The 12,655-nt window shown below is 37.4% G+C and overlaps 1 protein-coding gene across 1 annotated transcript in view; it reads right to left on the bottom strand.

Annotated features, from left to right (window-relative positions):
- apaf1 (apoptotic peptidase activating factor 1) overlaps window positions 1–10,882 on the bottom strand; it is a 48,154-nt gene extending 37,272 nt beyond the window's left edge. The window contains exons 1-19 of the mRNA XM_014004214.1: window positions 10,739–10,882; window positions 9,862–10,034; window positions 9,551–9,740; window positions 9,192–9,389; window positions 8,924–9,107; window positions 7,539–7,651; window positions 7,323–7,454; window positions 6,977–7,215; window positions 6,136–6,303; window positions 5,862–5,993; window positions 5,656–5,769; window positions 5,284–5,468; window positions 2,573–2,699; window positions 2,198–2,323; window positions 1,935–2,075; window positions 1,733–1,858; window positions 1,286–1,435; window positions 738–866; window positions 525–650 (exon numbers count right to left, since the gene is read on the bottom strand). Coding sequence (XP_013859668.1) covers window positions 525–650; window positions 738–866; window positions 1,286–1,435; window positions 1,733–1,858; window positions 1,935–2,075; window positions 2,198–2,323; window positions 2,573–2,699; window positions 5,284–5,468; window positions 5,656–5,769; window positions 5,862–5,993; window positions 6,136–6,303; window positions 6,977–7,215; window positions 7,323–7,454; window positions 7,539–7,651; window positions 8,924–9,107; window positions 9,192–9,389; window positions 9,551–9,740; window positions 9,862–10,005 — 2,724 coding nt within the window. The 5' untranslated portion in view covers window positions 10,006–10,034; window positions 10,739–10,882. The remainder of the gene's footprint in view (window positions 1–524; window positions 651–737; window positions 867–1,285; window positions 1,436–1,732; window positions 1,859–1,934; window positions 2,076–2,197; window positions 2,324–2,572; window positions 2,700–5,283; window positions 5,469–5,655; window positions 5,770–5,861; window positions 5,994–6,135; window positions 6,304–6,976; window positions 7,216–7,322; window positions 7,455–7,538; window positions 7,652–8,923; window positions 9,108–9,191; window positions 9,390–9,550; window positions 9,741–9,861; window positions 10,035–10,738) is intronic.
- Between the last annotated feature and the right edge of the window lie 1,773 nt (window positions 10,883–12,655).

Here is a 12,655-nt window from a genome sequence, read left to right as displayed (position 1 = left end):
ATTCTTTTCAGTTTTTACTTATTTACAAATAAGCTATTTTGCATTTTGAGCTATTTATCATTTATTACATGAATTAATTTTTATTAGGTTTTAGCTGTTATTTTTCTGTTTTTACTTCATTTTAATTTAGTCAGATTTCTACAAACGCCCTGTGAAAGAAGCCRTTCCAGGTCGTTTTGGCTGGTTGCGCTATCTTGATCTTTGTCAAGACTTGCCATTTGAAAGTAACCAGATTTTACAGAAAAGATAAATATGAATAAGTTTACAAAAGAGCTGACAGGCTCATTTAAAAACTTGCATTACATCAGTCTGACAAGGTTGACTTTTAATACGTTTCCCACATAATAAAGCTCCTTTTTTATTTTCTTATTGCCACATTATTTCTGATCATTCCTCATTAAGCACAGAAAAGTAGCATTTGGTAAATTGGAAGTATGATTAGTCACTTTGTGATGTTCAATAATGAGACAAGTTGGGATTTTATTTTGGGACGAGGTAATTAGGAAGTTCACTCGCACACTCACTCTGACAGTYTGGTCGTCGGAGCAGGAGAGCAGCTGGGAGCCATCGCTCGAAAACTGAACACGCTGAACCCAACTCAGGTGGCCGCTGCAGTCGGCCTTCTTCTTATTGTCTTCAAAGTCCCACAGCTTAAAGACGCACATACAAAAACACTATGTTATATATGTGTATTTAGGTCAAATAAACTCCACATTGTTGGGTGAGTTGTGTTCTACCTCCACTGTGTAGTTGGAGAATGCTATTGCCAGCAGGTTGCTGGTAGGACAGGCGTGACAGTATTGCACTGTGCCTAAACGATTGGTCTTTATCTCCAACAGCATGTCTGTTGTGTCAACATCAAACACCTGCAAAACAACACATCAGAGTCTAATCTGCCTCCGTTATTAGGTAAAATCATGAAAAAGCTGCAAGAAACACTGGAGGTAAAATGTTCCATCTTTCCTGAAAACCAAAACAGATAAAAAAGCTAAGGCACCTCTGCAGAGCTGGGTTGATTCCCAGAGTGAAAATGTAGAGGACACAGACTGATTACAGGAMAAGAATATCTGATTTTGGGTAGCTCAAGAGAGGAGGTGCGGCRCATTTACAGCCAAAACACACTTGCTTCAGATGCTCTAGAAAACATTCTCCCCTTTCCTGCCTTCTTCGGTGAAACGATAAAACAGTGGCAAGGAGGACAAAGCATTTACACGGAACTCATTAAACGTTAACTACAGAATAAAATGTAATTCCATGCTTCCTTCTATCCCTTCATAATGCTCACCAGAACAGCATGCCTGGTAGCACAAATGATGCGTTTGCCGTCGGCGGTCCAGGTGCTGCACTTGACAAGGACCTCATCGTTGTTGCAGTCGGTAAACTCGCTCTTCACGTTGATTGTCTTCCACTCGTTGGCGGTCGAGACCCGAAACAGCTGCGGGAAAACATTCAGAGAGGATGTGAGCGCAGAATGAGTTCTGAAGCTAATGCAGTTGTAACACAACAACAAAGCAGGTGATATTAATGATTATCACTCGCTGCTGAAAAGCTGAATAATTTTCACAGCCACTGACATCAAAAAATGTCTCTAACTTATTGGATTTTACATATATTAGTCTCAAACAGATTATAATAATGATAATAATTTTCATAATAATATATCTCAAAGATTTGTGTTAATCTAAAATCATTCAACTCGTATAAACTGAGTTAAACAGTAAAGTGCAGTCACCTTAACAGTGCCGTCGTTGGAGGAAGTGGACAAATAACTGTCATCGGGGGAGAAACAGCAGTGTTTCACTGGATTAAAGTGGCCAAACAATGTGTTCTGAGAGGCTGGCTTGTTGAGATTCCAAAACTATGAAAAACAAAAGAAAATACTAAATAGGATACACAAAATGAGAACAGAATAAAATAAAAATAAATGTAAAAACCTTGACATTTGTCGTTTCATCATTAGAGCAGGTGGCCAGAAGGAGTTGCCGCGTCGTGTTGGTGAACTCACAGTGGTTCACCTGCTCCTGATGCTCCTCTGGAAAGGCCCTCAGCAGTTTGCCCTGCTCTGCGTTCCACACCTAAAACCCACAGATATGATTATTTTATCATTAAATACATAAAAACAGCAGGGTTTATTAGGTTTCGGTTATTGTTTGTTTCTGCCGTGCAGTCAGGGACGAAGAACTCGCGCTCCGCTCACCTTGACCTTCCTGTCACTTGAGCAGGTCGCGAGGAGACGGTCGTCGGGGGAGAAGGCACAGCAGAGCACCTCGTCATCATGGGCGTGGATTTCTTGGAGTTTCTCACCTGAGGTACTTTTAAACACCTGAGCACACATGTAATACAAGAAAACTGCAAACGGGAGCCGGAAAATACACTCAACTAATCAAACAATGACTGAGGTGATGTATTTTTTAATTTCTTTACACAGCTATGAATATTCCATCACTTTTTTTTTACATTTCTGGCTAAAAGCCTTGCTAATTTTTATTGGAAAACAGCAAAAAGCTTAAAATCATAATAAAAGATAACTTAAAGATATATTATACATTTTGACAGAAAAAAGAGTGAGTACCTTTAGCGTCTTGCCAGCTCCRCAAGAGGCAACTTTGGTTCCATCGTGGGAGAAGCAGGCAGAATAGATGGAGCCCTGGTGAGGATGAATCACTAAACGAGACAGGTTTTCCACACTGCTCTTGTTTCTGCATTTAAAAAATACAAGGAGACTGCATTTAAAAAATACAGGGAGAAGTAGGCAAATTTTTTGACAATCTATCTGCACAGCTCATTGCGCTGCATGCAAGAACATGTTCGTTATTCTTATCCTAAATTTCTCTTACTTTTGTTCGTACAAAGGGTTCGTACGAACATGTCACGTCAGAATCAACAAACTCTTCTATCTTCAGGAAAAGTGTGTAAATGCGGAGCGTAAACTGATGAATGCATATCAGGTGCTCGTGCACGGGGAGAGGTGATTTACATAATTATCACCCCAAAAAACACCATAAAGGATATACATTTCCTGCCACACATACCAGGAAGTGTCCATTCATAAGGGAGATCGCAAAGTAAAAAATAAGAACTTTACGAGTTCGGAGATTGAAGTTCTCGGAGAGCCACAAAAAAAAAAAAAAAAAAAACAGAAGAAGAAAAAAGTCATTTTTAGCAGCTTCAGCTGTGGAATTAAAGGATCGTTTTAAAGCCATGGAATGAAATGACGACTGCTGTTAATGTTGTGTCTCCCGTGGGTTGTACAGTCACAGAAATAAAATCTAAATCATTTTTATCTCTCTCTCTGTAGTCCTGCTCCGGTTTTTTGTTGGTCAAATATTTTTAATTTCAGTGTAAACAACTGTGTTACATAGGTTTCACTTTTTCAGAAGAGCACTCGCGCACTGCAACCGCCCCCAACCCCGTCGTGTCAGATGCGTTTCTGAAAAAAAAAACATTTTAAAATGTCTCAAAGCTTCACTTAACTTCATATTAATATTGTAGTGCTATACAACAAAATTAATAGCCAATTTATTTTTAATTTAATCAATTTATGTCGTTAGTCTACATTATTACATTTAAAATTATAATTCTAATTCAAACAGAATAACCTATTGTCAACATAATTATAGAGTGTGATTTATTTTCAAATCAAAATATCTTCAAACTAATGAAATATGAAGTTATTAGTGAGAAAAATCTGTCTGGATAACAGCAGACTGACTGCTCATAAAATACACAACAAAAATATAAACGCCCCATGTCAAATACAAGAGTTTTATGAACATTTGTGTTACGCAACATAWAAARAAACTCAAAATATATTTTCAGTAATTACTGATCTTCATATCGGCATTGATAACATTGTGGTATGGTCATTTGTAGTGGATTTACAGTCCTTTGAACATGATAGGGGTCAGGTTGAGGAATTTGATTTTTTCAGTATCTTGTGTGTCTGCCAGCTGCGTCTCTCAGAGCAACACATCTTCTTCACATGGAGTTGATCAGAATGTCTATGGTGGCCTGTGGAATGTTATTTCATTCCTCCTGGAGTGCCACACGGAGCTGACCCACACTGCCTGGTACAGGAACACGGTCCCGTACACGCCTATCCACAACATCCCAAAGATGCTCTATTGGGGACGTGTCTGGTGAATTTGCAGGCCAGTCCAGAACTTCAATGTCCTCTGTTTAAAGGAATTCCTTGCAGCTACTGCTCTGGTAGACATCCCTGCATCCAACATGCCAATGGCACGCTCCCGCATAACTTGCGACATCTGAGGCATTATGACGTGAAAAAATTTCCATTTTGGGGTGGCCTTTTATTGACCCCAGTCTAAGGATTGTCCAGCTGTTGCTCATTTTGTCTGATCACCCACTGGACATGCTCCATCCATGCACTGAGTAAAAAAACAACTCAATGAGTAATGCTCACTGACAGCAAGTTTTTTATAAAAGAAAAATTATACATAAATCAAGAGAAATATTACCTTTGTGCAATAAAATGTCAGCAAATGCTCATTTACTGTTGTTAACTCACCATGGCTACAATATTTGACTTGGGGCGTTTATATTTTTGTTAAGTGTATATGACAGGTCTGGACCACTTGTATCTGAAGAAAATCTTAGAATACGAAAAAAATTGGTGAATGCCACGAATTCTCCTAAACCCCTCGTACGCACAACTTAAGAACAAATCTGTTCGTACAAACGGTTCTTGCATGAGGCCCATTGTCTGCCAATGGACAGCAAAATTGTTAAAATTATGGCAATTTTCAATATTGGTAAGTTCTGACTTGCCAATACCAAATTTTCTGATACCAATTTCTTTTAACCAAATACAAAAAGATTCATCTTTTAGACAATTGTTCACAGTGACAATTTTGAGCTAATAAATAACCTAACATGAATACTTTTGTCTTTATGGAAGAAAACTTGATCCCCCATAGAAATATGAGGATGAGATGAGGCAAGGTGGTGGCAATTCAAATAAATACACATGAATGAAATGAATACACTTCAATATTAATCATACATATAAATTCTAGTTAAATTCTGACTTTGGATTTTCAAACAGGCAGCTGGTATTTAGTGACCCAGTCTGGTTTTTAATCGGTCAAGCTGAATATCGGCTTGCATCAAGGATTAATATTGTGACACATTGTAGCAAAAAAAAAAGGATGTTCTGGTTCAAAAATACAAAAAGCTAAAGATGTTTTGATGCTCAAAGGTTCGAGCCAACATGTTTGCTTTTACACTTTAGGATCACCAAATATAAAAGTTGGGTTTTCATACATCAAGTCAAAGTAGAGTTTCCCCYGCTTGGCCCGGCTCTGGGCCTCCTGTCGAGCCTGTCTGTAGACCTCGGAGGTGTGCGGCTGCGACAGAGCCAGCTGAAGGACATCAGGGAAAGGACGCTGCTCCAGGTGGTGGGCGCTCGAAGACAAAAACTCCTGGAACTGACTGCGAACCTCACTGTTCTGAAAGGACAGAAAGCACAGGCGAACATTACTCTCCTGTAGGCGATCTTACGCAAGAAAGATAACAAAATTTTCCCTCATTCAAGAGCAAAGTTCATATTTAATGAAGAGCAGTCCTTWAACCTCAGGTGCATTTATTGCTGCAACAAATTAGCTTTATTTAATGAGACAACTTCTTATTACAAACCTCTTTATCAAGAATGGATCCAAACTCCATGTAGTCATTGATGAGGAGCGCTGGACCCATTATCTGGGCCTTCATGCTGACCCAGTCCAGTGAAAACATGAGTGAGTAGAGCTCCTAAACAGAARAATGAACCAGAGAGCGATGTTGTGCACAAAAATCAAAGATACAACGTAACAATGTAACCAAATTAAAATGAAGCGTTTTACCTGAGAGAGGTTTGCTTTGGCCATGTGGTAGGTCAAAAATCGGATCCAATAGAGGCATTCCTCGTCTCCTGAGGTGGGAGGATTGTCTTTGTAGTGATGCTGGTACTGATGCACCGCCTTAGTGTGAAGGTCCTGAAATGTGTACATACGTCTACTGTAAATACACACTGTATATTTTATAGTAARCAAGTTTAATTATGTTTTAATTAAAGCCGTTACATTATAAGTGTTAAAAAAAACTGCAGCAGCAAACAGACTAAAATAGTCTCCCAACCTCAATATGTTCTCGATTCTGCTCCACCAAAAAGTCCAGCTGGAGGTCGTGAAGGTAGTACAAATACGGTTTACTGTGAATGTCGACAAAAAGCAGGGATTTGTTGACAAACTCCTGGAGGATGTCCTCTACTTCCTCTGGCTCCAGATCCCACAGAACAGACAGCACCTACAAAACAAAAAGTGTACAATACGGCTCGTTGTTGTCCAAATATTGCACTGCTCTGTTCATTACAAGTTAGCAAACTAAAAAACATTCTAAATAAAATTTAAAGATCATATATCCTTCAAATATATATTTAAGAAACTTGGCATAATACATGTGATTTTACCCATTTTGTTATATAACTGGCATCTTTTCTTTTGAACTTGGCTCAAGCAGTGAAACAGGAAGTGACATCAAAGGGGAACTCTTTAAGAAAAGGAATTCCTTTTTTTTTTTATTGACACAAAATTACTCCAGCTCTGACTCTTTATCTCTGTGATGATTCAAAATAATCTAAAAAAAYWGGATTCTTCTCTACAGYCTGTGTTGTTAGTTATTGTAGCAATGCTCTGTTTGCATGCAGACATTCCTCTTTGACATCACTTCCTGTTACTTTGCATGACAATATCTCAACAACTGTTCATCTCAGCGGTGTAATTTTTTTTTTGAAATATGTTATTTTTATCTTTCCAAAAATGCATTCATATTAATTACAACAATTTGACGTCACGGACACTTTAATCTGTATTTGTTTTGGGGAGTTTTGATGTTCTAACAAGGAAAAAAAAAAGTTAAACATAGATGTTCTTTAAACGTCAAACATATGATAGAGGTATTTTGTTTTGTGCTGGTAAACCTTAGCGGGAATCTTCACGTCCTTTTCCAACACAGTAAAGTCTTTGTAGAGAGCTTGATGGTCCTCAGGCAGATCCTCGATGCTCGCCGCCATGGCCTGATCCAGGGCATCGTAGTCATAAGAGGACGACTTCCTGATGCGCTTAAACTGCTTCTGCCGCAGCTGGTGGAGGTAATAAGGCCAACGGTTGGGTTTCTCTTTCAGCAGGGCACCAACTAAAGATACCACCAGAGGAGAGCCTGACCAGGAGTGGTAGAAAGAGTAACAATTAAGATWAAAAAAAAACCCAGCTGATTTGAATCAGAACAAAAAGACAAAACTGACTTTAAAGTATTTATTTACAGACCTTTACATTCTCTAACAATACTACGAGCCTCCTCAGGCAGAGCACGGAGCTTTTTTTCAGTGTACAGAGCCAAGATCTCCAGTGCTTTTTCTTCATCCAGACCACTTTCTACTTGCACTTCATGTTTGGAGCCTAAAACATTAAAGCACATATAAAAGGTGTTTTTTTTCCCCTCTTTTTTTATAATTTAAAAAAAAAGTAGATCAGATAACGTACCACCAACAGGATCAACGATGCTTCGGTTTCTGGTGGTCAAAAGAATCCGACATTGAATATCAAAGACTTTCAGCACAGAGCTATCCCAGATGTCGTCAAGAATTAGTAAAGATCTAGAAAAAAATATCCATAAAATGACAAAGAAATTTGTTTTACTTCAGCAGCTACAAAATACTGTAAGCTGTAAGAATAACATGTGGCAATCATGAATAGAGGTTTTTGTTCTAGACCTTAAATGACATCATTAAGTGATGACAAATAATGCAAACTATAAAGTCATGTGTTAGGTATTGAATAAATTTATTCAATTTACGGAATTATTTAATCAGTCGGTCAGTCCTCATCATGTTAGCCTATATGTTCTAAAAGTAAAAAGGTTTTCTGCAACTTATTCTTTTTATAAATGACGAATGTTTTTTTTTGAGCATATGATTCTGTGTTTCTGTGTAAACATAGGATCAGAGCATCTTTTTAAACTCATCTTTCCTATTGTGTGCATTCCAAGCTGCAAAAGGTAGCGCAACCATGTTGCGAAAGACCTGAACATCCGTTCTCCCCAATGTTTGTTAAGTGTGTGTAATAAGAATGGGTGTTCTCAGCTGCAAATTCCTAGTCTGTGTTTATCACTGACAATGGCAATAAAACTGATTCTGAAACGTCAGAATCTTTGCGAAAAGCTGGTAAAAAACATTTCTATAAGCATCCAAGACAGTTAAAACTACAAGCAGTTGAAGATAAAACTATGAAAGTGAAAATAAAATTAGCTAAAAAAATTTGCAAAGTCGGAGACGACTAAATAATTGTTTTATATAGGAGGCATAATGTGCCATTTTTGTTTTTGATATTGTTTTATTATCRATACTTTTATTACATTGTGTTCTGTATGTTGTATTCATGATTAAATGCAGCAAAATAAACTATTTGCAAAGTGGCAAATCACAGATGTAAGAATAATCTTTATTAAATAGAAGGCAAAATGTCTTTGTTTTTGATGTTTTATTATCGATACTTTTATTACATTGTGTTCTGTATGTTGTATTCATGATTAAATGCAGCAAAATAAACTATTTCAAAGGTAACAGATCTTTGTAATACTTGGTTTATTTACATAATGATTTTAATTGCTGGATGTTCGGACTCTGTGTTGTTGACCTGCATTAACTGTGGCCCCGGAGCAATTTAGTTGAATAGCTCTATTATAAGATATCACACAAATTACTAAATATAAGAATATAGTCAGCGTTTCACACAGCTTTTAAGAAATTAAAAACTTCACTATGATTTTCTCTGCCAAATCATACAAGCTATATATTATTTATACAACTGTTTTGGGTTCTGAATATAAAGGAGCACAAAGCAAAAAAGGAAATATCAAGYTAGCCAACCTGGGAAATTTGCGCAGCATGAGGAAGCGCAGACGCTCCTTGGCTTCATCCAGAGAGTTGAGGTGGACCGGCTTCTCATCCAGGCTCTGCTCCAGACGTAAACACAAGGACTGGATCTTCACCAGTAGGTCCGGTTTGTCCACCTGACCGATCGACAGCCAGTGGACCCCTGCAGGAAAACACTCTGCGTGCAGAAGAAGAAGGAGAAACTAAGAAACTAATCAAACAGGGTTTGTTAAAGTTCTTCATTATTTAAGTTGTTCTTCACCTTCGATGAGTTTGTGGTGCCTAACTGCCTCAGAAGCAAGCACGGACTTGCCCGAACCAGCCATGCCATGAATTGTAACCCAGCCAGGGTCTTTCTGAAGTCGATAAAGTTTTTCCCGAACCCGATTTAGCAACTCTGGTCTGCTGACAAACACTACAGGCCTTTGTGGTACCCCGCCTTCACTCAGGATGGTCTGGACTGTTGGATAAACCAGAAGGGGATCAATGTAAAAGCTGTGTAAGGAAATGTGAAAGTACAAAATATTACCCTGGAAAAGTCACATTTAAGAGCAAATCGCATAAATGTTTCATCACTACTTGAGTCCTACATTATGAAATCTCCAACTTCCCACTTCTCACCATAAGCTGCAAAGTGGTCAAAAGAGCCATTCTGAGCACCAGACGWCACACGGGGTAGATCAGCGTGCAGCTGCTCGGCCAAATCGTGATAGGTCTCTGCACGCAGAGCGTTGTAGAAAGAAATGTAGGAACAATTGTCCTTCCTCAGCAAGAGGTCGAGAAGGGCTGAAGCTTGATCCTTCCTGGTGGGCTGCAGAAAAAATAATAATAAGACAGCCTTATCAAAATGTCAAAAGGTAACCTCAAAACTAAGTAGAAAACAATCTAGTTTAAAGAAATAACAGATTATTTTTCTAGTTGCTTGAGCTCACTTGTGTTTTGATCTTCTCCTCTTCCTCCCCAGTCAGAACACCATCGCTGATCATGTGGTCCATCAGATAGRTGGGCTTGATGTCCTGCTCCAGCTTGTGACGGAGGCGCAAGAGGCAGCTCCGCGCCCGTTCCTCCAGCACCATCTCTGCACAAGCCTCTGACCATGCAGGAGCTGAAAATGTATGAAGACGACAACGCGAGGAATATTACTAAAACATGAATAATTAGCCTTTTTTTAAAACTCCATGAACATTGCAATGTTGAGTAAAGTGTAAATAAAAACCTAAAGCAATGGTTTGCATATCTCATAAACCAAAATTTATCTATGGAACATAGATGATGCTGTTGTTTTTCTTTCGGTTGTTCCTTCTGCAGGGGTCACCACAGAGAGCTAACTTCCATTTAGCAATTGTTACAAGGTTTGTGTGAGATTTTGTTAGAGGAGAATCAAAAATGTTATTTAATGACGAAAACATCTGTCTTTTTTTATATATATATATTTAATTTAGAAACCACCTCAACACAAACAAATCTACGTCAACATAGTTGAAACAGACTTCTCAGAAATCATAAAGATAGCACCAAAGGTGAAGAGGAACCGGAACTGATACCAAAAATGAAATTATAACTTAGCTTATCAGCTGGGCAAAGAAGCAAAAGCTCAATTATTTTACTTTAACCTCTTCTAGTACCTACAAACAGGCGAAAACTCGGTTACATGTACTTAATAACCTATTACTAATTTAAATAAGGCATGTCAGAGATAAATTTACAGCTTAAGTGCGTCGCAAGATATATCACTCAGGTAATTTTGGACAAGTTCACACACTCAGGACTTAAAGAAACAAAGAAAGTCACAGAAAAGCAACTACTTACAAGTGTTTCCTCTTGCTTGGTGAAACAGCTGTGTGCTGACTTGTAAGTTTCTAAATTAAAGCAACGCCCCCAGATATTCCAGTAAAATATAAAGCGTATTCAATTSTCTGTGGAAGCGATATTACACACCCAGTGAGGGGAGCTTCCTGATTCACAACAAAAACAACCAACACTACTTCGGCTTGGCGCACCAATCAGGAGCTGGATTTCAAACCACGTGACTGATGAGCTCATGCGTTTGACGAATCTGTAGCTGGGCAAACTGCTGCTGCATTCAAAGACCATGTTGCTGTCGTAAATTTGTGGCTTTCCTCATTTAGTCAAATACTTTTTTTCATTTAACGGATATATTAAACTAATAGGTTTGGTAAACATGTTTTTGTCAATCTAAAAATAAAAGCAGCAGATTGCACTGAATCATCACTTGATCACAGTCTCTCATCCTAAGCAGCACGTTGGCAACAGTGGAAAGGAAAACCTTCCCTTAAACAGGAAAATAAAAACCTCTAGCAGAAAAGGCCATCTACCTTGACCTGCTCAGTTTGCGGGGACAGGAAAAAGACAATAAAAAAAACTACATTCTAGGAACCACAAGTAAACCTGCAGTCTGAGAGCAAAGTGCTCTGTTAGAAAAATATGGAAAAATAACATTGTTAATATAACACGGTATGGAAACAAATATTAGTCTTATGTATTTTGTACTCGTAAATCATACTTTGTACTTGTAGATTAAGGTTTGTAACTTTTGGATATGTAAATAGGAACCTGTGTGTGTAAAATAGAGTTGTATCTGTAAAAATTAATTTTGTATCTGTAAAAATAAGATTTGTATCTGTGAAAATAAGATTTGTATCTGTAAAAAATGTTTACACAAGTTAGTCTTTTTTTATTAAGGTCTGTTTACAGGTACAAAGCAAAAAACTACATGTAAATCTCTCTGCTCAAGTTCAAAACTTGCATGTGAGTTTCACTTTACAAGTATGAATTCTGACCCTGTTTTTCTGCCTCCATATGGAAACAAATTCCATATAAAAAAATTCCATACAAACCTACCTTGCAGATTTGTCATACTCAATAAAGAAATTGGTATCTATTCCATTATATGTCAAAGTTGTTACTCTTGTAGACTACATTATAAGAGTCAAAATTTAGGCTGCATGTAAATATAGTTGTAGTTTTTAAATAAAGTGTGTAATAGTTTCTTAAGTTCAAAACTTTATTTTTGAATTAGTTTTACCTTCATTGTCAGCACAAATAGCAAGGCAACACGGGGATTTGAACCCTGTCCCATATATGGGAGTACCAAATACCATTGCCTTTTGCTTTTTTGTAATTTGACAAGGTAAAGCAAAACTTGCATTAAGAACAGCATGGAAAAAAATCATCAAGTGAAAAATTTTAGGTGTTCAAAACTACTATCATTAGATCAAATTTTGTCTTTATCATTTCTAAATATTTTAAGTGTAATTTCAATAAATGCTGTCTTAATGCAAGAAACGAAACCTCTAGTCTATGAAAACAGGAATATAAGCTAAAGTATTTTGCACATTATAAACTAAGGTTTGCATGATCAAACAAAAATACAAGAGAACTACRTAACAAATTTTGGATGGTGATATTTTAAATGCATTTTAATTYAGCATAGAAGTTTTCATTATAATCTCAAYTGTCTATTTGAAWTAAATATTTCAGACATGTTAAGTTAYACAAWTTRCCACCATTATCCACATATCCTGTGTGTGAATAATTTAACAAAAACTGAAAGATATCTGTCTACTGACAAGTTGATTAGTGTTTCAAGCCATGTGGTGCGTGTTTAGGTCTGTTAACTTTTTGGTGCATAAAAAGGTTGTACARCCTTTCCTTTTTATGTTTGCTGTAAAATACTGACACATTTAGACACAACTGCCCTGTGAT

The sequence above is a fragment of the Austrofundulus limnaeus genome, unplaced genomic scaffold (assembly GCF_001266775.1).
Source record: "Austrofundulus limnaeus strain Quisiro unplaced genomic scaffold, Austrofundulus_limnaeus-1.0 Scaffold22, whole genome shotgun sequence".
Lineage (NCBI taxonomy): Eukaryota > Metazoa > Chordata > Actinopteri > Cyprinodontiformes > Rivulidae > Austrofundulus > Austrofundulus limnaeus.
The sequence above is the reverse complement of the archived record's forward strand: the minus strand, read 5'-3'. Positions and strand labels throughout refer to the sequence as shown.